Raw genomic sequence first — 20,784 nt, forward strand, 5'->3', positions numbered from 1 at the left:
AATCGATCTCTTCGTGTTGAAAGAGCCATCTGGTATTTGTCAGCTCCTTCAGCAGGAATGCAGATAAAACCAATTGATCTCTCAGCACCTCTCACCACACGCTGACAAAGTAATCTGACTTGCTGCAGCAATCACAGTCAAGGGCATTCACTCTGAAGCTAGTAAAACCAAGAAAACTCCAAGCGGGCAACTACCTAAATGCAGACAACGACAATTAGCTGCAAAAGTGGAGCTCACAGACTGACAGCTGATCGAGGAGACAAAGGCAGCAGCTTTGGATTCGTTTGGTTTTTTTTTTGCCATTTAATGTAGAATTCAGATTGCCTTTCTTTCTATTTGTGTTACATCTGACCACAGATATAAAGCCCTGCTCTGCCTGCAAGATCCTCCACCTGCAGATGGAGAAAATTGTGTTGTCATGCTCCACAAACTCTGCCCAGTGAAGGAAGGCTCATATCAGGTGGGAGTCAACAAGGTGAGATTTGACAGGAACACACACAAAAACGCCGTGCAAAAAAAAAAAAAAAAAACAATGTCTGAAAAAGATGAAACGATGCCACTGATTATGTGTATGTGTGTGGTAGATTTTCCTGAAGGAGGAGCTGTATCAGCTGCTGGAAGGGAAGCGCGACCGTGTGTTGGATATAGCTGCGATGACGCTGCAGAGATACACCCGCATGTGTTTTGTCAGGAAGAACTTTGTCAAATTCAAGGGTCGTATAACCGTGTTTCAGGCTCGCTGCAAAGGATTCCTGGCCAGGTGATTTGTTGATCCAATCTATAAAATACTTCACATAATAAGGCTTCGTTAAAACAAGGTGTCCAAAGAAATAAAAAAAGCAATTTGAAAGCCTCCGGTATCATCAGTTAGAAGTTGGCACTTTTTGTTGTTGTTGTTGTTGAATGACAGGGAAGTCGCACAGATTGAGCCTGACGTCTCAGTCGGCAGCTCCCAAATGTCGGCTTTCGTGTTTGGTTTCACCGACCTGAACCAGAACCTTATCGTGGAAAAGCGGCTTCTTTGACCTTGATGTGAGCGGATGACTTTCAAAGAGTTCCTGCTTTGCTCATCCATCAGAAGTGATAGATTTCTCATTCAGTGCCGATCCTGCAAACACCCACAAGCGTGATGTAAATTTATATTTTATCCCAGGGGTAAAAAGGCACTTGAAAAGGCAATATAGTCAAGGTTAAACACTTCGAATCTGTGATGATAATTTCAGAAATCACTAATCGCAGTTCGGTGAAACAGTTAGACTAATTTTATAACAGTGACTGACCTTTATGAGTCGGGATGTATTTTTTTTAATCACTGTCTTTTTTATTAAGTTTTTTCCCTTTTATACATACAGTATGTGAATACAACGAGGTGTTTATCCAATACAAATACAACAAAAAGAAAAAAATATATAATAATAATAGTATACAGAAAATCAATCCCTACAAAGCAATCCCATTTAGCCCACCCAGGTCACTACTCAGTAGATCCACGCACTATATTCCTATCCCTGACAGAAATGGAACGTATTCTAATAAAAAGAATTGACTCCATTAATCTGGATCATTATTTATTGTTTTGAAATGAGTCAAGAAAAGGCCCCCATGTTTTTTCAAATTTACTGGTTGAGTGTTGAAGAGAGCATCTAATTCTTTCCAGTTTCAGACACGACATAAGGTCACATAACCATTGCTTGTGAGTTGGAGGAGCAGCACCCTTCCACCTGGTCAGAACTGTACGCCTCGCCAACAGCGAACAAAATGCCAGTGCCTGTCGTTTAAAGGCTGGTAAAGGCAACCCCTCACCACTGAAGCCAAAAAGAGCCAACAGAGGGCCAGGTGTTACTGCCACTCCGGCCAGTCTGGACATTGTGTGGAAAACATCTGTCCAGAACTGACCAAGTGCAGGGCAGGACCAGTACATATGAACCAGTGTGGCCACAGCAGTTTTGCATTTGTCGCAGTATGGGGTGATTTCAGGATAGAAACGAGATAACTTGCTCTTGGAGAGATGGACTCTATGTACTATTTTGAACTGAATGAGACAATGGCGTGCACACAGAGATGTTGTATTCACCAGTTTGAGTATAGAGGCCCATGTCTCATCCAGTATAGCCATATTTAAGTCTTCCTCCCATGCGGTTTTAAGTTCAGGTGAGGAGGTCTCTTTTGTAGCCAACATTTTATTATAGAGCCACGAAACCAGTCCTTTACGCTTTGGGTCCAATAATAAGATAGTTTCTAACAGTGAATGCTCTGGCAGAGAGACTGAGCCTGAGAGGTGAGACTGAAAAAAGTTTCTGGCTTGCAAATATCTAAAAAAATGGGATTTAGGTAAACCGTATTTATTGCTAAGTTCCTCAAAGGATGCGAACTTCTTCCCTATGAAAAGGTCCTTAAAGTGAGTAAGCCCCCTGCGGTGCCAGTCAAGGAAAGCCCCATCCTGAACAGATGGTTTAAAAAGGTGGTTAAGTGCAATTGGACTTAAGAGAGAAAAATCTTGAAGTTTAAAGTATTTCCTAAATTGGCCCCATATTTTCAGTGAGTGTTTCACTACAGGGTTTAAAATAGGCTTAGCTGAAGCGAGCGAGAGTGGGGAGCAAAGCATGGCTGGGATGGATATGTTGCCACCACTGCGTAGCTCCATAGCCACCCAGTCAGGGCAGCAGCCCAGACCATGGTAAAAATACCAGAACACTAAACATCTAAGGTTGGCGGCCCAGTAATAGAACCGGAAATTGGGAAAGGCAACCCCCCCTGCTGTTTAGGTTTTTGGAGTTGCAATTTATTAAGCCTTGGGCGTTTACCCTGCCAAATAAAGGATGAGAAAATCGAGTCCAGTTCATTAAAAAAAGTATTAGGAATAAAGATGGGTAATGCCTGAAAGAGGTATAAAAATTTGGGTAGTATATTCATTTTAATTGAATTGATACGTCCCACAAGGGACATGGAAAAGGGCGTCCATTTTGTGAGAGATCCCTTCACTTGGTTCAACAGTTGAATCAAATTCTCTTTGAACAAGTTTTTATAGTTTTTGGTCACTGTGATACCAAGGTATGTGAATTTTTGTCTTTCGATTCTGAGCGTCAAATTAGCAAAATCTGACAAATTAGCTTTATTGCCTATGGGGAAAAGCTCGCTTTTGGTAAGGTTCAACTTGTACCCAGAAATCTGACCAAATTGGCTGAATATATCGAGAGCAACAGGCAGCGAGGTTGATGGTTTTGAAATAAAAAGTAAAAGGTCATCTGCATAAAGCGATACTTTATGTTCCATGTCATTCCTCCAGATACCTGACATCTCCTCACTGGTCCTAAGTGCAATGGCAAGGGGCTCTATGGCCAGATCGAACAGCAGGGGGCTAAGAGGACAGCCCTGACGGGTGCCTCTTTGTAGTTTAAATGGCTTTGAAGTCTGAAAGTTGGTACGAACCGTGGCAGACGGTTGCTGATATAATAATTTAATCCACGAAATGAAGTGTCCTCCAAAGCCAAATCTACCAAGGACCGCAAAAAGGTAGTCAAACTCAACCCGGTCAAAGGCTTTTTCAGCGTCCAGAGAGACAACACACTCAGCCGAATCTGTGGCACCGGAATAAACAATATTAAGCAGCCTTCTCACATTAAAATATGAGTGCCGACCTTTAATGAAACCTGTTTGGTCATTTGAAATAACCGATGGTAGAACAGTTTCAAGTCTGCGGGCAAGGATCTTGGATAAAATTTTGACATCTGTATTTAGGAGAGAGATGGGCCTGTATGAGGTGCATTCCACTGGATCCTTGCCCTTCTTTGAAATAAGTGTGATGCAAGCTTCGTAAAATGATTGAGGAAGGGATCCTTGTTTAAAACAATCCGTAAGGGTGGAGCTGAGCTGCACAGAGAGTAGGTCTGAGAATTGTTTGAAAAATTCTGAGGGGAGACCATCCGGACCTGGGCATTTGCCAGATTGCATTGAGGCGATTGCTAGGGAGACTTCTGTCTGGGAGATGGGTTCGTCTAACTTGTTCTTCAATTCTGGTGAAATTGAAGGAATCTGAAGCTTATCTAGGAAGTTATCAATTGTGTTAGAATTGGTTTGTGATTGTGAGCTATAGAGCTCCTCATAAAAGTCCCTAAATGCATCATTAATTTGTCCATGATCTGTGACTATACTGCCGTCTTGTTTTCGAATTCTTGGAATAGTTTGCCTTGCCCTAGAGCCTTTGAGCATGGTTGCTAAAAGTTTATCGGCTTTATCGCCATGTACGTAGAATTTGGATTTGTTATGTAAAAGCAGCCGTTCAGCTGAGTGTGCTGTCAATAGGTCAAGCCTTGTTTTAAGTTCAACACGCTTTTTGAACAGTTCGGGACACTGGTTCATAGCATATTTTACATCAACCTCTTTGATTTGTTGAATTAGTTTGTTCTGTTCATAGGTGGACTGTTTTTTAATTTTTGCTGAGTAGGCAATGATCTGGCCTCTGATGTAGGCCTTAAAGGTATCCCATACTACGAGGCTGGAGATCTCGGGATGTATTTTTGAGGAGAAATTGAATCTCTCGTCTTTTTATGGCATATAATTATTTAATTTCTTTCTTCTCTCTTTGTGTTTTCACGACTGATCCATCCGCCGTGGTTCCCCCTGTTTCCTGGGCAGAAAAAAGTTGGCTCTGAGGCGAAAGTACCTCATCAGGCTCCGTTCTGCCGTGCTGCTAATTGTCAACCGCCAGCGCTACATGAGGGTATGCCCGCACAGTTTGAGCCAACGGGGGTGTTCGTCTTAGAGGAAGCAATTAAAAATGAACAACTGTGTGAAGTGGGATACTGTTGTCTCTTTTTTTTTTTTTTTTTTTTTTTTGTCAGACAGTGGTGGAGCCTGCGAGGAAGGCGGAGGAGGTGAGTGAATGTGGTGGGAATGGGGCTGGATTTGAGCCGGAGACGATGTCGCACCACTTAGGTTTCTGTGCGCGTGCGTGCAGGATCGGATCAATCGGGAGGTGGTGAACGTGACGACGCTGCCCATCCCCGCCGAGCTGAGCGACCTGCTGCAGGCTGCTTCAGGTACACACACACACACACACCAACAGAGAGGGTCGTGTGTTACTTTGGAGATCCTGTTGAGTCCACCTGCAAACACGAAGGAGCACAGCTGTTGATGGAAGTTTTATTTATAAACCTAACTGACATCATATTGGTGTGAATATTTGTGTGTGTGTGTGTGTGTGTTTCACAGGTGGTGAAGAGCTGCATTCTGACTGCCTGGCGGTTGTCCAGGCTCCAAAGGTTCAGGTGGACCCTCAGCTGATTCTGCCCCTGGATATCAACAACTACCTCATGACTCACTACATCCGGACCATGTTTAGGGTACAAACCCACTGTGGCTTTGGTTTACATCAGTCTCATAACACCAACCTATAATATTCCTTTTAGACCTAAACCACGGCTCCTGCTTGATTAACCTCAACCCTACTCCGTTCCTAAACCTCGTCTTTTTTTTTAATTATTGCAAACACAATCAGATTTGTGTCTTCCTGAAGGTAGTGTCTCACTGGGCTGTGACTGTTGGCAACTAGTTGGGAATGATATTTGCAAGGGAGTCTCCAGAAGGTCTCGAAACGTTCACAGAGGTTCTTTCTGTTGAACAAAGAAATTTGTGTACAGATTTCTTCTCATCTCAAACCTTTTTCAGCTTTGTCGCAGGCGTCTCTCGCCCGTCTCAAGAGTGTTGGAGCTGTATTTTAGCACCAGCGTGGGGCCTCTCCTCTGACAGAATAAAAAAACGCCCTGGTCTACAGCCCTGAATGTCTAGATCTAATAGCCACTCTGGTGCAAATTTGCTTTTTCTTTATTTTAAAGTGTGCTTCAGTAGAGTAAATCATAAACGTGGGAGCAGCAGCTGGGTACAAAGCAAGCTGAGGTGGGTATTATGTAGATAAAGGTGGGCAACAAAAATAGGTCGTGATTTTCAAAATCTGGCTGCTCAGAACACAAACACACGGCTTGCTGGTCGCTTGGTCGCAAACAGTCAGAATTTAATGAAACGGCAACCGAAAATTGGCTTATTTTCTCACAATTTTCGAGCAGCTCAGTGAGATACTAGTTTCTTTAAGTACACAAGAAAGTCAACATCTGGATGTAGAAATAGGCAGTCTTTTTGAAATAAAATATAAACTAAGAAGGGAGCAAATACTTGTATGTGGGGTCTCTGTGTAACTTTACCAGCTGTGTGTGTTTGTGTTGTAGGAGCCGCTGTTTGGGATGCTCACCGCTCCACTTGAGGATTCCCTGATTCGACTGAGTGAGGAGCTTAAACAAGGAGCCCTGAATGTTTTTATTCTGGTAAATCTTACATTTGAAGGTAGCTGATGAGGTCAAGCATTCTAGTCCTAGAAGAAAAGCTGATTTTAAGAAAACCTTGCAAAAACACTCAGATCTTAGGATCCTATACTCATTGTTCTTTTTTAAATTCAGTTAACTTGATCAAAGAATTTTAGCATTGCATACTGATGACACACAGTGAACTCAGACATCTTAAAAACTAACATTCATTGCATATTTTGACCAATTACGTTGACATTGTTTTTTTGTTTTCGATAGATACTCAGGTTCATGGGAGACCCAGACCTGAATGGAGCTCAGGAGAACCTCTTTGGGAACTACATCGTTCAAAGAGGACTCACTAACCCAAGCCTCAGAGATGAAATCCTGGCCCAGATAGCCAGTCAGGTATAAAAGCAGCTAGTTTTTGTTGTCTTTGTTGTGCCGCTGTTCGGTTGTTTTCCTCGAGTCACTTGTTGTTGCGTTCTAGGTGTGGAGGAACCCAAACATCCTGAATTCCGAGCGTGGCTGGCTTCTTCTCTCCTCCTGTCTGTCTGCCTTCATGCCTTCTCAAAGGCTGGCGAAGTACCTTCTGAAGTAAGAACTCAGTTTTTCAAAGGCTTGTCTGATATTCGAAAATGTTGCTGCGTGCCTTGCTTTTTTTTGTTTTGGACACGTTTGCAGCGGCTTGCGTGCTCGTTGTTTCTGCAGGTTTGTGTCAGACTACGGCCCAGAGGGCTACGACTGCGTGTGTCAGCACCGTCTGCTTCAGGCCTTGCAGCGCCTCAACGTTGGGCCGGAGTACGTCCGGACATACCCACCCTGCCTGCTGGAGTGGACGGCCAATCGCAAGAAAGCTCACACTGTTCTGCACTTACACTGCTTCGATGGTGAGAAACCAGACTCATTAGCCCAGAGGATAAATATCTGAACCGAAGGACGAAATCACATCTTATAAATTGTTAATTTATGATCATTTCACCTCTCCTGCACCTTAGCAATTGTAATTATCTTCAGTAATCTTTAGCTCACTTTTGCTTATTTGTCTTCCCTTGTTTTACAATATAGTCTACCTATACAACACACTTTAGTGTTACTAATTAGAGCAACTTGGTAAGATTAAAAAATAAAGCAAAAAACTGACAATAACAAAACAGCGTTTGCAGCACTTCACGACATTTAATTGGAGCTACTTTCCTATTACATTTAACTTGAAAAGCTTTAGAAATCCACTGAAGTATGTCCTCTTGAATATTTTCTCTCTTGTTTTGGATTGCTTCCTGCTGACCCTAGCTGACCTTTGACCCCACCTACCTTTACCTGAGCTCAGTGAATGTGTGCAGCTTCATGGATGGGTTAGCCGGCTCTCTTTCTCTCATTTCCTCCCCTCGTCCAGCTAATCTGTCCTCTGGTCTTTTGGCAAGCCCACTGAGGATTAGACAACACCCGATACTCTGGTTCGTTGTTTGTGGCGATTTGTGGCGCAGGTGCCTGTTAAAACTTTTACAGACGCACCCCTGGATGGTGCAGCCAACTTCTGTATTTCATAGTATAACCAAACATGCTCTTAATACATTAAAACCTGGCATAAAATACTGTTGTTGCTTTTTTTCCTCAATTATATTTTTCACTGTAAACCAAAACGTATGACTTTTCTTCCTCAGGTGTGTCCTTCCTGTGTCCTCTGCATTCGTGGACAACAGGAGAAGAGATTGCCAAAGACATCTTACAACACAGGTATTTTCTCATTCTACAGCATAAGCACTGCATGGATTGAATCACAGACAAAATGCTGATTAAAAAGGAAATGTCTGGGTGGAAATGTCATGTGTGTGTGTGCGTGCGTGCAGAGGTGTGACGGAGTGCCGTCGAGGCTGGTCAGTTCTGCTGAAGGAGCCGGCTCAGTGGGTCGAATTAGAGGGCTCAGACTTTGTTTTTGACTTGATGTCAGACCTGGAGCTCCCCGCTGACTTCCCCAAACACAACAGCTACTTCATCATCTCTGCACTGCAGCCAACCAAAGTGCGGCCCAACGCCAGCATGTGAGACAATGCACACACACACACACACACACATTATCACTGAGATTTCACGAGGCCTGACAGCTCCTGAAAGGATGACTTTGTACTTCCTCATTTATCACTGGTGGATGATTACTAAGTGGGTTTAGGATGAATTTTAAGTACTGTACTTGTAATTTACTTGACAACTAGTAATTTCTTTGAGTAAATGAACTTACTCTGTAAGATTAATGCATCTCCTTACTTCATACTTTAAAACAAAACCTACATATTTAGATTCTTGCTGACCTCTTCATCACAGGACATGGACCTCTGCTGGTAATTGCTATGCTAAAGCATTGCAGCTGTTTTTTCTTTTCCTTTAAAACACTTTCAGGTCAACAACTTTTTCACAAGTACATATTTGTGTACCACAATTCAGATTTTGAACTTTCTTCTTCTGATCATTATTTCACAACCCTTCAGAGTTTATCCTGAGAGCCACAGTTTGTGAACTTCTTGACGAAATAAATTTTATACAAAATAAATAAAAAGGCCTCAACTTTGACCAAAATACACCTGTGAAATGGTAATAATGATTTAGGATTAGAATCCATTTTGGGACCTCTGCTGTTCATCTCACATTTGATGCCTTTCGGGATCTATTTTTAAAGAAATATGAGAACTTAGGAAGAACATTTATGTTTGGTTGTTTATTTCTTTGTTGTAACAACGCTTCTTGGCAATAAATCCTATATTTTTGAAAAGCCTGTTTATTTCCCCTTAAACGGTGACACATTTGTTAGGAAAATGCATTTGTGGGTTGACCCGCAGAGTTGAGTACGTGGGCTGCGTCCAAGGAAAAATTTGCCAAATCTTTTCTGCCAGTGCCGCATCCCACATACTCAACTCCGCTGCTCAACCACAAATGCATTTTTCTAAGAAACCGTGGCGCCATTTAAGAGGAAATAAAGAAGCTTTCCAACTGTATAAGACTTCTTGCCAGGAAAGCACTGTTACAACAAGAAAATAATTAACCAAACACACATTTTCTTACTTTTTGTGCTAAGTTTTTTTCCTTCCATTGCTTCACCGATGAGATCCACGTCTGTTTGCATTAAAAGTTTGATAGCAGCAGTCTACTGAAACAATATGAGTATGAGCATGTTTTAGTTTTTGCTGGGTGACTTATTTGTGCAGCACTTTATCAACTTGAGTTGGCTTTAAATTAGCCCTATAAATCAAATTGACATTGACACTGGATATCAGCTACAGCCGTGATCATGGATCAGATGTCTGAGACGATTGTCTGTCGGCTTATTGTGTATCTGTCTGGCCTACAACCCTGCTGATTCAGTTCTTGTTCACTTTGCTCGTCATGTATTTTTAACTGCATCAGACTGCTACCAACAGACACACAGACATGTTTAAATACCAGTTTCTGAAAAAAAATATAATGAAGAGTATAGCAGGTTAGTTTGAGACAGATTTTCCTTTATTTTGCCTGAGCTGTTAACTGAGATCACAAACAGAGCTAAAAGAGGGGGAAAAATAGCCTTACAGCTAATCAGGTGACACAGCTGTGTAAACAAGGAACTGCTTGCAAGTGCACTACTTTCATTTAGAAATATGTTCAAATTGTGTCCCCAGCCATCAAGTGGCCAAAAAGTCTGTTTTTTCTTCCGCTTCTGCCAAATTCAAGCACTTATAAAGAGACTTAGGAGGCTGTGGTTTCTTGTTGTTTCACAGAAGCCTGTTGGGTGGCGGGTTTGGCGTGAATAATGACATCATTCCCTCAGCCATGCCCGGCTCCGATCCGTTCAGCCAAGGTATTTATTGTTTAGGCAAGCATTCCAGCACACCCACTCGCTCTGATCAGAGAAGAAAGCAAAGTCCTCTTCTCTCCCTCCGCAGATTTGGAGCCTCAGAGAGGGATGGATCGTTATCTTGACAGCCTGTTTGACCCTGTACTGTCTGACGGAGCTGGAGTAAGTTACATAACTCAATCATTCTGACACTTCACCACACGGGACGAGACTTCTCCATCAACCGTTCACTGTCAGTTAATGTAAAAAACTTTCTCGAGCTCTAGACTGAGCTCGGAGCGAGCCCACTTGATAACAGACAGTCAGAATAATGTGTAATTTTTAAATAGATTGCACAAATTTGCCTCTAACACCAGATAAAAATAGTAATACGCCTCCCAGGCTTTTTTTTCTGCTCTAATTCTTCAGCCGAAAGTCAATCTTCAAGCTTGCTCGGTGTTCGTGCTCGGAGAAACGCTCTCAATTGTGTCGTGTCTGTAAGACAAATTATTTCAAATAGAGTTTGTATCAGGGACTTAGTGTTCTTTCACAGAGTTCAAAATAATCTATTAAAAGAGGGGGTTCACTTCAGTTCAGTTTATTTGATCTGTGGAGCACCACTTCACAACAAAAGCCAGTAAAAGCCCTTACACAATAAAACAAGCTGCTCCAGTCTAAATCTAAAAGTGTGGTTGATTATGTAAAGCACTGTGCAAATGTTTAAAGTTTTGCTTCTAATTTGTCTTGCTTCCAAACAGGCAGACTTTCTTGTAATCCTTTAAATGTGTCTTGATCAGTGGTTCCTCAGACTTTCTGATGGTTCTTTTAAAAAATGTTTTTAGGCCCTGGCTGCTTTTCGCTCATTTTCTGTTGATCCTTTATACCTAACCACAATAACACGTTGTATGCTGTGTGCTTTAAAACTGAGGAATGTGGACAAGTGGAGGACAGAAGAAGTTTGGGGTCTAAAGACTATCCACAGCAGATGATCAGTGTCTGAATATCCTGTTTTTAAGGAACCCGTCAGAGATCCGAGAGATGCATCGTCTCTGCTGTATGTCAAGTTTTCAGCTGGATGCAATTTAGGAATCACCTCGTTTTGGTGCTAAAATAATGTTTTCTGTGTCAAACTGTTGTTGTTAAAATTGGTCATAAATTCAGTTTTAAAGAAATAGCAACAGACTGTGTTTTTGTGACAGGACGCTGGTAACAAAATGCCTAAAGATTCAGTTAAGTGTCTTAATAATCAGAAACATACTGAAAATTGTTGAGTACTGGACTGAAAGTGAGTTAAAAAGAAAAACTTTGAAAGACTTTCAGAAAGTGTGGAGAAATACTGAAAAAAAAATGACAAGAAAGTCTGGCTGCTTGGAAGCAAAATGTAAAGACTGAGGGTTGATTCAAGACTTCTATAAAGTAGTGTTAAAACACAAACTCTGTCTCTCTTTATTACTGCAGAATCACTGACAATGTACCAGATAATCCAAGTGTAGTCTTAGTCTTTGCCTTCATCTCAAATATTATACTTGACCTGTTTACCGTTTAAACTGTGGTCGTTGTCTGGTTTTAAAGCCGGCCGCATTAGGTCAATCACTTCCCGGGACGGCGATGTGGTTGATGTAAGCTGCGCTATCGGATGTGGCTGACAGGAATTAGCATGTATCAGATGTGTTCGACAGACCTCTCCTGCCCGGCAACCTATTACGTTACTCAGTTACCGTAACTGTCACAGCCACCGAATCACCACGGTAATTTCCCACCCAGGCAACGTGGGGGATCTGCTTACCAGGAACTGACACTCTGGCAAATGAAAGGCTTACTATTTAATGAGACATGGCCTACAAACACACACACACACACACACACACACACACACACACACACACACACACTCTCCTCAGGATTTATGGGTCAGCAGCTGATCTCTGATGGAACGGTGACATGTTTTTAAGCTGAAATTGGCCTCAAGTATATTTGTAATCATGTTTATGCTGAACGCACCTGAACACTGATGCACGTTTCCAACAGAGAAGAAACTGACTCTGAAGGTTGCATCTTATAGCCACGAGTTGATGTCTAAATATTTTTGCGGAAACTGTGAGCAAACAGAATGTTTAATTTGACAAGAGAGAAATTTCTTTGTTCAACAAGTCATTTTTCAACTGATGTAGAAATGAAAGAAAAACACTGAGTTAACACCAGTAAACCTGCCTGGAAGAATAATTTAACCAGTTTCATTTCTGTCCCTTTGAATGTTGAAGTTCATGAATTGCCCATTCCTGGGTTAAAGTCATCTTCACAAACCCACACAAAATATTTGGTACTCAGAACATCCAAACATGTACTTTTGAAGGAGTAAAGCTCGATCTGGTTTGTTTTTGCTTCTAATATTATCCTTTTTGTATTAGTGGTTTTAGCTTTCTGTAAAAACCCAACGAAAGAGTCCTTTATGCAGAACGATGGAATCATTCTTTAATCTGTTAAAGAGTTTTTTCCATTGTCTCTGTTCAACAATCTGCCTTCTTCAGTTTGATTTCTCCCTTCAGATCTTGATCAGGTTCCAGTTTTAAAGTCTGTCTCTCCCCTCAGGAAGCAGAATCAGCTGCAGGACTGTCGAGCAGGATGAGGGGAGCTGGAGGAGTTGGTGGGAGGTGGGAACAGCAGGAGCAGCCCAGGGGCCACCCACCTCCACCTGGAGGTCCGTCACATACACACACATGTTAAATAGTCCTGCTTTTTGCTTTGCTGGTGGATGATTTGTGAGTGTAATAAACAAACATGCGTCGAAGCTGACAGAAGTTGTGTGTTTGTTTGTGTCCGCAGCTGTGAGAGTCCTTCCTGTGGGAGGTGTGATGTCGCCTCCTGTTGCTGCTGTGGCACCTGTAACACCTGGTTTGTATCAAGTGTGATGACAAATGAGGAGAAACACACACACACTCTCACAGACAGCAGCATGGCATGAATTTCCATCTCCCCGTCCTGTTTACTGTGTTTGTCCTCCAGGAGACCAGCAGGCTGTTTTGGCCCAGCAGCAGCAGGCGATTGTGAACCAGCAGGCCGTCATCATGGTAGCTCCTCACTTTGGATCACTGTCTGTTTATCTGTGTCACTGCCGCCGCTGATGCGTCACATTCTTGTTCTCAGGCCCAGCAGATGACCATACAAGCCATGGCCATGGTCAACAGCCCAGTGTCGAGCCCCCCGACCTCCCCGATCACGAGCCCCCCCATGAGCCCCCTCTTCCATCACCCTCCGACCAACGCTCCCGCCAGCCCTTACGCTGTCATACCTCCGAGTCCTTATGCGAACATCCCACCGAGCCCCTACGCTAACTTCACCCCGACTCCCTACGCCGGAGCCGTCATCCCAGCCAGCCCTTATCCTCCTTCTGCTCAGCCGAACCCCCGGCCTCCTGCTGGTCCCTCAGCCGAGCCCCGGGCCCAGCCTCGGCCTGAAGCTGAGCCGGCCCGGCCTCAATCTAAACCTCTACACCAGGTTAGAAACTCTGAGACATGGGAGCTCACAGTTTACACAGATAATGGAAATAATGTAATGAATGAATTGCTTTCTTGGAATAAAAAAAAGATGCTTAATAAGCAGTGGATGATAAAAATCAGCCTTAAATAAAACACATTAGCACCCAGTTCAGTATTGTAAATGTACTGATTTGTATGCACACTCACTCCTGGGACATCAAGTGCATTTGAAAGTGAAGCAAATTCTTCAAACAGGGAAAAAAAAAAAAACATGGCTGAGGGGTGATGCAGAGGTGGTTAATAAGATTACCAAGTTTAAAGGTTTAGCTGTTTTATCTACAGGAGATATTTCCTCTGTGAGCAGTAATTCAGTTTTTATTTGATAGTTTTCTCCCGTTAAACTTATTCATGAATAACATTAAGAAAAAACAGATAGATTTTTACTTTCACATGTTCATTATCTGTAATTAAAAACAGTGTCCTTTTTTCCTTTGCTCTGACCTCTCTAACAAAATCACATGAGACAACGTCCAGCGTCTGCCTAATCTGTAATACAATCTCCATGTCCTCTCTCCGTTTTCCAGGATCAGTCAGGTAAGGACAGCGTCTCTCGGAGAAAAGCTCCGGGCGTCCCCGTTAACAAGGAACCAGCCAGGAAATTTGGTACGTAAGAGGCAGCAGGTTCAGTAGGTCTTTTTGGCTAAAACTGATGTTTTAGAAAGCAACAAAGAGGGCTGAGTTGCCTGCCTTGTTTTGTGTTTTTAGCCCCAGTGGTGACGTCTCCACTGCCCCCTGCTGGAGAAGTGGTGAAGTATTCAGCTAAAGCTTCAGATCACCTCGTCCCCAGCCATGACATCCAAGGTGACTGCCTTTTAAAAGCTAGTAGAACAGGCTTATATACAGTGACTAAAAGATTCCTGATGTTTTTTTATTTTGTGAAATGATCTAAGTTGTAGTTTCAACATGACAGAACAAAGAGAAAAGGGAAGTCATTTTTCTGTCTTCACGAAAGCTGATATAATTATTGTTATTTATAGAAATCATCAAGAGGTACAACTCTCCCCCACCACCTCCAGAGCAGCTACCACCTGGCAAGAGGTTAGTTTATAGATGCTCACGATGAAACACAAACACTGAGAGACCAACTGTGGCTTGGAGGATTGCTCAGGAATCAGAATTTCTTCAAAAGACCTTCTTCTTGTTTAGTTTATTTTATCTGCTTAAATGAACCACCAGTTATGTCAGTTGTGATGCTTATTTTTGTGTTGTTAATAAGTGTTATTATCACAGAAGAGAAATCCTGAAAGCATTATTGTAAAACTGACACTGTATGGATTTAATCAGGAACCCAGAGGGGAAGTTCAGGAAGAAGCCAACGCCTCGTGACGAAGCTTTACAGATTCTCAGACCTCAGATGGACAACCCTCCCGCTCCACAGGTAAACACATTCTCATGCCAGAAATATTCAGTCACTGAATCGTGCACACTGCACACACGGCAACATAAACATGCACCAATCAGAAAGGAGTCATTTAAGAAATGTTGTTTTTTTTTTTTCTTTCTCCAGCCCAAACAACCTGTTGGCCCCTCACCGTCTGCATCAGCCATGAAAGAGGCGGGCTTTAAACCCACGAAGAGCACCAAAACAAAGTCACCTGCTCGCCCTCTGCCCAAACATCCTCCAGGTACGCACAGCTGCTGAAATGTGTACTCATTCACATATCAAAGACAAACATATTCAGTTTGTTTTGTTTAATTTTTTTCATATCAAGTAATTCAGTGGAAAAAAATACATCTGAAAAAGCTTTCTTTAGTTCAAAAAGGAGCTTTTATTCTAACAGACAGGCGTTTATATTAAAGACTTAGCATTCTTTGAAGGAATTCTTATCGCCCACCTGAGATCAAACTGAGATCATAGTTTGTTAAGAAATGATGCAGAACGTCAACATTAACCCTCAGCTTTCAGGTTGTACCCTGCAGCTCGTCAAACATTCAAAACCTCAGGACTTTAACGATCATTTTGTGTAATCTGATCACGAGTGGACAACAAAAAGTAAATGAAAGACTGTGCCCACTTACACAGAGATAGATCAGAACGTTCAGAGGTCGCCTCTGCTGCCTGTGGCCAGAATCTTTCAGCGGTGTGAGGATGAGAGCATCTTGAGCCTTTCACTGTTCAGGATGAACTGACTCTAAATGCACGGGATGTGTCATTCAGAAATTTAAAATAAAAAAAGCAAAAAACAACTCTTATCTTTGCTTGTGTTCGTTTGTACAGAAACCGTGAACACAACGGCTGTAAGTGCGGCTCGAGTCGCGCTCGTTTCTTGCCCGGAAAGCTTTGAATTGAGTCCTCCAGGTATTTTGTTGTAGCTCCACCAAACTCTTTGTTTTGCTGCTGTAATACCGTGAGCTGGAGTTGTGTTTTGCTCTGATTGTTTTACTCCGGGGTTTCTTCACATTTCTGCTCAGAAAAACTGGTTATTTATGCCAACTGTGGAGAGGAAGCTGGAGTTTGTGTGTGTTCTGTTGCCCACGTGTGCTCAGCCAGAGCTCTCCAGCATCCCAGATCAATAAACTTATGTTTCACATCGTTTATCGACTCAGGCCATTCTGAGACCTACTGGTTTCATGATGTATTGTTTCTTACGTGAACACAGTGAGAGTCATTAGAACAGGTCATTCATGTGGCTCTAGGAAAGATGCTGAATATCACCCAAAAGCAGATTCAAAGCCACTAAATAAAATCAAACAAAACCCTTCTAGATGTTCCCATCTCAAGACTAAAAGTGACCAAATTTTATTGCATTTACATCTTTTAAATTTTTACCTTTTGAGCTTCATTTGCCCTGGGATGTTTCAGTTGTCCGTTTTTTTTTTAGCATAAACATAATAATCATTCCTTTAGAGGCTATATTTATCCGTATAAGCTTGTTTACCAGCTCTCTCGATGCTTTGACCTTATCTTAGAGATGCCGGTTATCTAATATTGATCTGCTACGTGTTTTGTTTCCTATCTCGCACAACTTGGTTCATTTTCATCTTGACATTTTGTAATAAAAAAGATGATTTAATCAGTCAAACATGGCACATTCAAATGAGATTAGGAGGGGAGGAAAACAGGGACAGGGACCAGCCTGGAGACATACAGTTTAAACATTTTGAACGACTTCAAGTTTGCTTGTAATAAATTATAAAAAAGGTGTAAAAAAAAGACTAGCGGTGTAACCAAGCAACTAAGAAATCGATGTCCTGCTCCATAAAGTGTCTCCTCGTTAATCTGCTGAATAAAAACTGCAAACATGGTGAATAGTATCTTCGTGGTGCTGTCGCTCTCGGCCGCCCAGATAAGTCGACGTGGCTCGCCACTTTTTAACCTCCTTTCTAATTCGCTGAAGGTGTTTGTTGCAGTTTCTCGAGAGCTTCCAGTCGAGACTGAGACCGTCCAGACGCAGCTTCATCAGAGCTGCAACGAAGAGCACTACACCTACACCAATGTTCCCTGGAGGCTGTACCTCAGGAAGGAGGTGAGCGTACGAACAACATGTCATCAAGGCCAACAACTACAAATACAGAAACCTCTCTACCTACTGACCTGCCTTCCTGTAATCCTACAAAAGACAACATATTCTTCAGATAAGTAAAGATTGTTTTTGTTGTTTAGGTGTTTTATCCCAAAGACAGCTTCAACAATCCTCTGGTGCTGGATCTCATTTTCAAACAGGTATTCATTCATCTGTTTTCACTCCTCTTTTTTTTTCGTGCAAGATAAGCTTTCCTGATAACTGAAAAGATCAAAAGCAAGTTCAACAAAAACCCCTTCCTAACGCTTCCCTTCTTCCCCCCCTCTTCCCTTGTAGATAGTGAATGACACTTTGTCGGAGGCGTGCGTTCGCATCACCCGAGATGAAAGGCAGAAAATGAAGGCCCTCTTTGGTAGTCTGTCTGCTTTTCCCTGTACTTGTATTTCCTTTCCGACTGTACGCTTTGTTAAACACATCTCTGTGATATTTGTTTGCCTGCGTTTGTGAACGGCAGCTAAACACGGCGTTGAGCAGAACATGGATCCAGTGGAGGAGCACGTGAAGAAAACCATCGTGACAGCAGCAAGAGAGACCTGGGAAATATACTTCTCCAGACTCTTCCCAGCCTCGGTGAGAGCGGGGAGGGGGCGGGCAAACTCCCAGAGGAGATAGTTTCCCGGTGTCGGGTTGTGGGGAGGGTTCTAACTTTTACTCCTGGCTTTGTGAATGTGTGTCCTCTGTGCGAGTGCAGGGCAGTGTGGGAACAGGTGTGCAGGTGTTGGCCGTGTCCCACAGTGGCATCAAACTGCTGAAGACCGTAAAAAGCAGCGCCGCCGCGCCTGATTACTTCAGAGTCCTGCGGCCGTACACGTAGGTGCTGCCTTGTCAAAGCTCACTAAGTTTCCGAATGGCAAACACACACACACACACATAAAACTGACATAAATATTTTCAAGGACTTTCTAGCTCTGGATTTTTAAGTCTAATAGTTCCTGGAAAGAAAAGCTGCTTTCATCAATGCTGTCCCGCGAGCATGAAGTATTTCTTTTTCTGCTATTTTTTTTTTCCACAGTTATGCCGACATCTTGTTTGTGACCATCCCGTCTGAGAACATGTTGGAGTTTAACCTGACCAACGAGAAGCTGATCCTGTTCTCAGCCAAGGCCTTACAAGTCAAACACCTCATAGACACCTTCATCAGTGAGATCAAAAAGGTCCAACACACACACACACACACACACACACACACACACACACACTTAATTTATACAGTCTTTTTATTCGCCTGTCGCTGAAGGCAAGAGGTTATAGTGTTTTTCCCCTTGTCTATGTGAGTTTACTTGCATGTTTATTTGTTTGTAGTGTTAGCAAAATATCTCATTACTAAGTGCTCTGTTTTTAATGTAACTGTCAGGAAGTTAATATTGGATGTACATCTACAACTGTGTAAGATTTCACAATGTCACATGAAACCAAAACAGCTACAACTCTGCCCTCTCTCTGCGTAAGATGATCGAAGTTAAAAACTCTGGCATGGAAGGCGGCGGGCGATATGCAATCCTTCAAGGAATCCTAGGCTTTTATTTTCAAATCAACTTTAAGGACAAACTTAAATACGAGTCAAACATTTGATCCAAAAACCCATCCTACATGTTTACGAAACGGCCTTTTCTGTTCCTTCAGGACTCAGATTACGTCATCGCAGAGCGTAACTTTGTGACAGACGACCGCTCGATGCTCAGTTTCCATAAAGGCGACATCATCAGGCTGCAGGTCATGGATGGGCTGGAGAAAGGTGAGACACTGCTCACCTCTGTCAGCCCGCCCCGGGGCAGCTGTGGGTACAGTGTAACTCGCCACCATCAGTGTGTGGATGAGTGAATGACTGATTGTTGTGTGAAGCGCTTTGGGGTCCTTGGATTAGATAAAGCTCCGTACAAGTACAAGCCATTTACCATTTTTGCTGTGTTACACACTGTGTGCATCTGTTGTCTAAGAATATTAATAAACACCGTCTTCTGTGCAGGTTACATCTACGGCTGTGTGGTGAGAAAGAAGGTTGTGTTTTTGGAAGAGCTTAAAAGAGACACTGAGGATTTTGGTGAGTTTTGTGTGTGTGTGTGTGTGTGTGTGTGTGTGTGTGTGTGTGTGTGTTCAGTTCCTTAAACTACAACTAAAAACAACATCTGCATGCATCAAAACTTCTGCACCGGCTCCAAATATAAACAAATAAAACAGCCAGCTCTGAAATATTTTACCCACCTGGGCTGTGCGCCTCAGAGATTTATTGGTCTTTTTTAAGCCAAAGAGAAACAAAAAAAGTTGCGGTGACACTGGCAGCACCCGTGGCACTCTTTAAATATAACATTGCATCAGCAAATTATTTTCCAGATGAAAGATGCCGATGCAATTTGAAAAGTATCGATCCCGCTCTCTCGAGGACATAAAAGGCGAAATTGGATCATAGATGTCACATCACACAGACACCACGAAAGACAGATTGCGGGGAACGTGCATCTGTTTGTAATTTACTGTTGATGTGTTTGTTTTTGCTTTTGATCCTTGAAATCTGTCCTCAAAAATGTCTCATAAATAAAGTGCAAAGAGCGCCCCCCCTNNNCCTCCACCAGCACTCTTTGTCTGCTTTTGAGTTTAAATCCATCACACACTGCCATGAGCCATAGAGGTCAGAACGCTCTTTAAAGTGGAGCACATTTCATAACTGAGAACAAAAGGCTGGTAAGCTGTAAATTTACTGCTGAGTTATAGCGACACGATGCGTAAAACATACCTGAAGAGAGCGTTCCCTTCAGTGACAGCGGTGTCTTTACATAAATGATGCGCCAGGTCATCAGGGAACGAATCCTGTAAGTGAGATAGAGAAGCGTGCAGATAATGATCTGACCCGTAGTCGGAGCGAAGCAGATGGTGACGGGCGAAGCGATTCAGCAGTCAGCTGTGTGCTCCTGTGTTAGTGTCTGTTGTCATTCCCTTCGGCTCTCTGTGCGTCAGGTTGGAAGTTCGGCGCCGTGTTTGGTCGCTCCGGGGCCTTCCTGACGGAGTGCGTCCACCCCGTCGCTCCTCCCGACTTCCTGTTGCTGCCGCTGGACCGAAAGGCGGAGCCTCGAGGCGGAGCCGACCAGTTCGCTGTGTCGTCGGCTGTTGCTGTTGCTGTGGCGTCCACCATGGCTGCACACGAGATCGATCACACCATCGAGGTTCTCAAACACGCACGCTCGTTTGCTGGTTCTTTCCGTTTGTCAGGATTGGCTTGGTTTTCACTGTAGCTCTTTGTCTTTTAGAGCGTTTCATTTGACGGCTTCTTTGATGGAGAGCTGGATGAGAGGACCCTGCAGGACAGTAAATACGACATGCTGGAGTTTGCCAAGAAATACTTCAGACAGGCGTCCAGTGGGAAGGGGTGAGACGGAGACACAGGACACCGGGAACCTCTCCGATCCTCTCGTGTTGACATCCAGTTTATTTATCAGCTACATTTTCACTTTGTAACAGATCTGATTCCATTTTATTACTCCTAATGGTCCAACAACAAAATATATGAGAGTACAGAGCTGTGCAAAAGTTTTCAACCTACATTAATTACTTCATTATTTGCTTCCAAGGACTCAGGTTATCTTGATATCTTTTAAAGTGGTTTTCAGTCAGTAGTTCTTCAGGCTTTT

General features: G+C 42.9%; 1 protein-coding gene across 1 annotated transcript in view; it reads left to right on the top strand.

Moving 5' to 3' along the window:
• Positions 1 to 20,784, top strand: part of myo15ab (myosin XVAb) — a 55,797-nt gene that overhangs the window by 24,251 nt on the left and 10,762 nt on the right. Inside the window, exons 30-62 of the mRNA XM_025003691.2 lie at positions 358 to 475; positions 585 to 760; positions 4,636 to 4,720; positions 4,842 to 4,874; positions 4,958 to 5,039; positions 5,212 to 5,342; positions 6,222 to 6,317; positions 6,576 to 6,704; positions 6,787 to 6,893; positions 7,008 to 7,186; positions 7,961 to 8,033; positions 8,147 to 8,338; positions 10,046 to 10,125; positions 10,211 to 10,284; positions 12,691 to 12,799; positions 12,925 to 12,993; positions 13,105 to 13,169; positions 13,246 to 13,596; positions 14,162 to 14,240; positions 14,343 to 14,438; positions 14,615 to 14,675; positions 14,922 to 15,015; positions 15,145 to 15,262; positions 16,989 to 17,104; positions 17,242 to 17,301; positions 17,438 to 17,513; positions 17,616 to 17,731; positions 17,853 to 17,971; positions 18,174 to 18,315; positions 18,785 to 18,896; positions 19,128 to 19,202; positions 20,114 to 20,319; positions 20,404 to 20,522. Coding sequence (XP_024859459.2) covers positions 358 to 475; positions 585 to 760; positions 4,636 to 4,720; positions 4,842 to 4,874; positions 4,958 to 5,039; positions 5,212 to 5,342; positions 6,222 to 6,317; positions 6,576 to 6,704; positions 6,787 to 6,893; positions 7,008 to 7,186; positions 7,961 to 8,033; positions 8,147 to 8,338; positions 10,046 to 10,125; positions 10,211 to 10,284; positions 12,691 to 12,799; positions 12,925 to 12,993; positions 13,105 to 13,169; positions 13,246 to 13,596; positions 14,162 to 14,240; positions 14,343 to 14,438; positions 14,615 to 14,675; positions 14,922 to 15,015; positions 15,145 to 15,262; positions 16,989 to 17,104; positions 17,242 to 17,301; positions 17,438 to 17,513; positions 17,616 to 17,731; positions 17,853 to 17,971; positions 18,174 to 18,315; positions 18,785 to 18,896; positions 19,128 to 19,202; positions 20,114 to 20,319; positions 20,404 to 20,522 — 3,738 coding nt within the window. The remainder of the gene's footprint in view (positions 1 to 357; positions 476 to 584; positions 761 to 4,635; positions 4,721 to 4,841; positions 4,875 to 4,957; positions 5,040 to 5,211; positions 5,343 to 6,221; positions 6,318 to 6,575; positions 6,705 to 6,786; positions 6,894 to 7,007; positions 7,187 to 7,960; positions 8,034 to 8,146; positions 8,339 to 10,045; positions 10,126 to 10,210; positions 10,285 to 12,690; positions 12,800 to 12,924; positions 12,994 to 13,104; positions 13,170 to 13,245; positions 13,597 to 14,161; positions 14,241 to 14,342; positions 14,439 to 14,614; positions 14,676 to 14,921; positions 15,016 to 15,144; positions 15,263 to 16,988; positions 17,105 to 17,241; positions 17,302 to 17,437; positions 17,514 to 17,615; positions 17,732 to 17,852; positions 17,972 to 18,173; positions 18,316 to 18,784; positions 18,897 to 19,127; positions 19,203 to 20,113; positions 20,320 to 20,403; positions 20,523 to 20,784) is intronic.

This window comes from Kryptolebias marmoratus, linkage group LG3, assembly GCF_001649575.2.
Source record: "Kryptolebias marmoratus isolate JLee-2015 linkage group LG3, ASM164957v2, whole genome shotgun sequence".
Classification (NCBI taxonomy): Eukaryota; Metazoa; Chordata; class Actinopteri; order Cyprinodontiformes; family Rivulidae; genus Kryptolebias; species Kryptolebias marmoratus.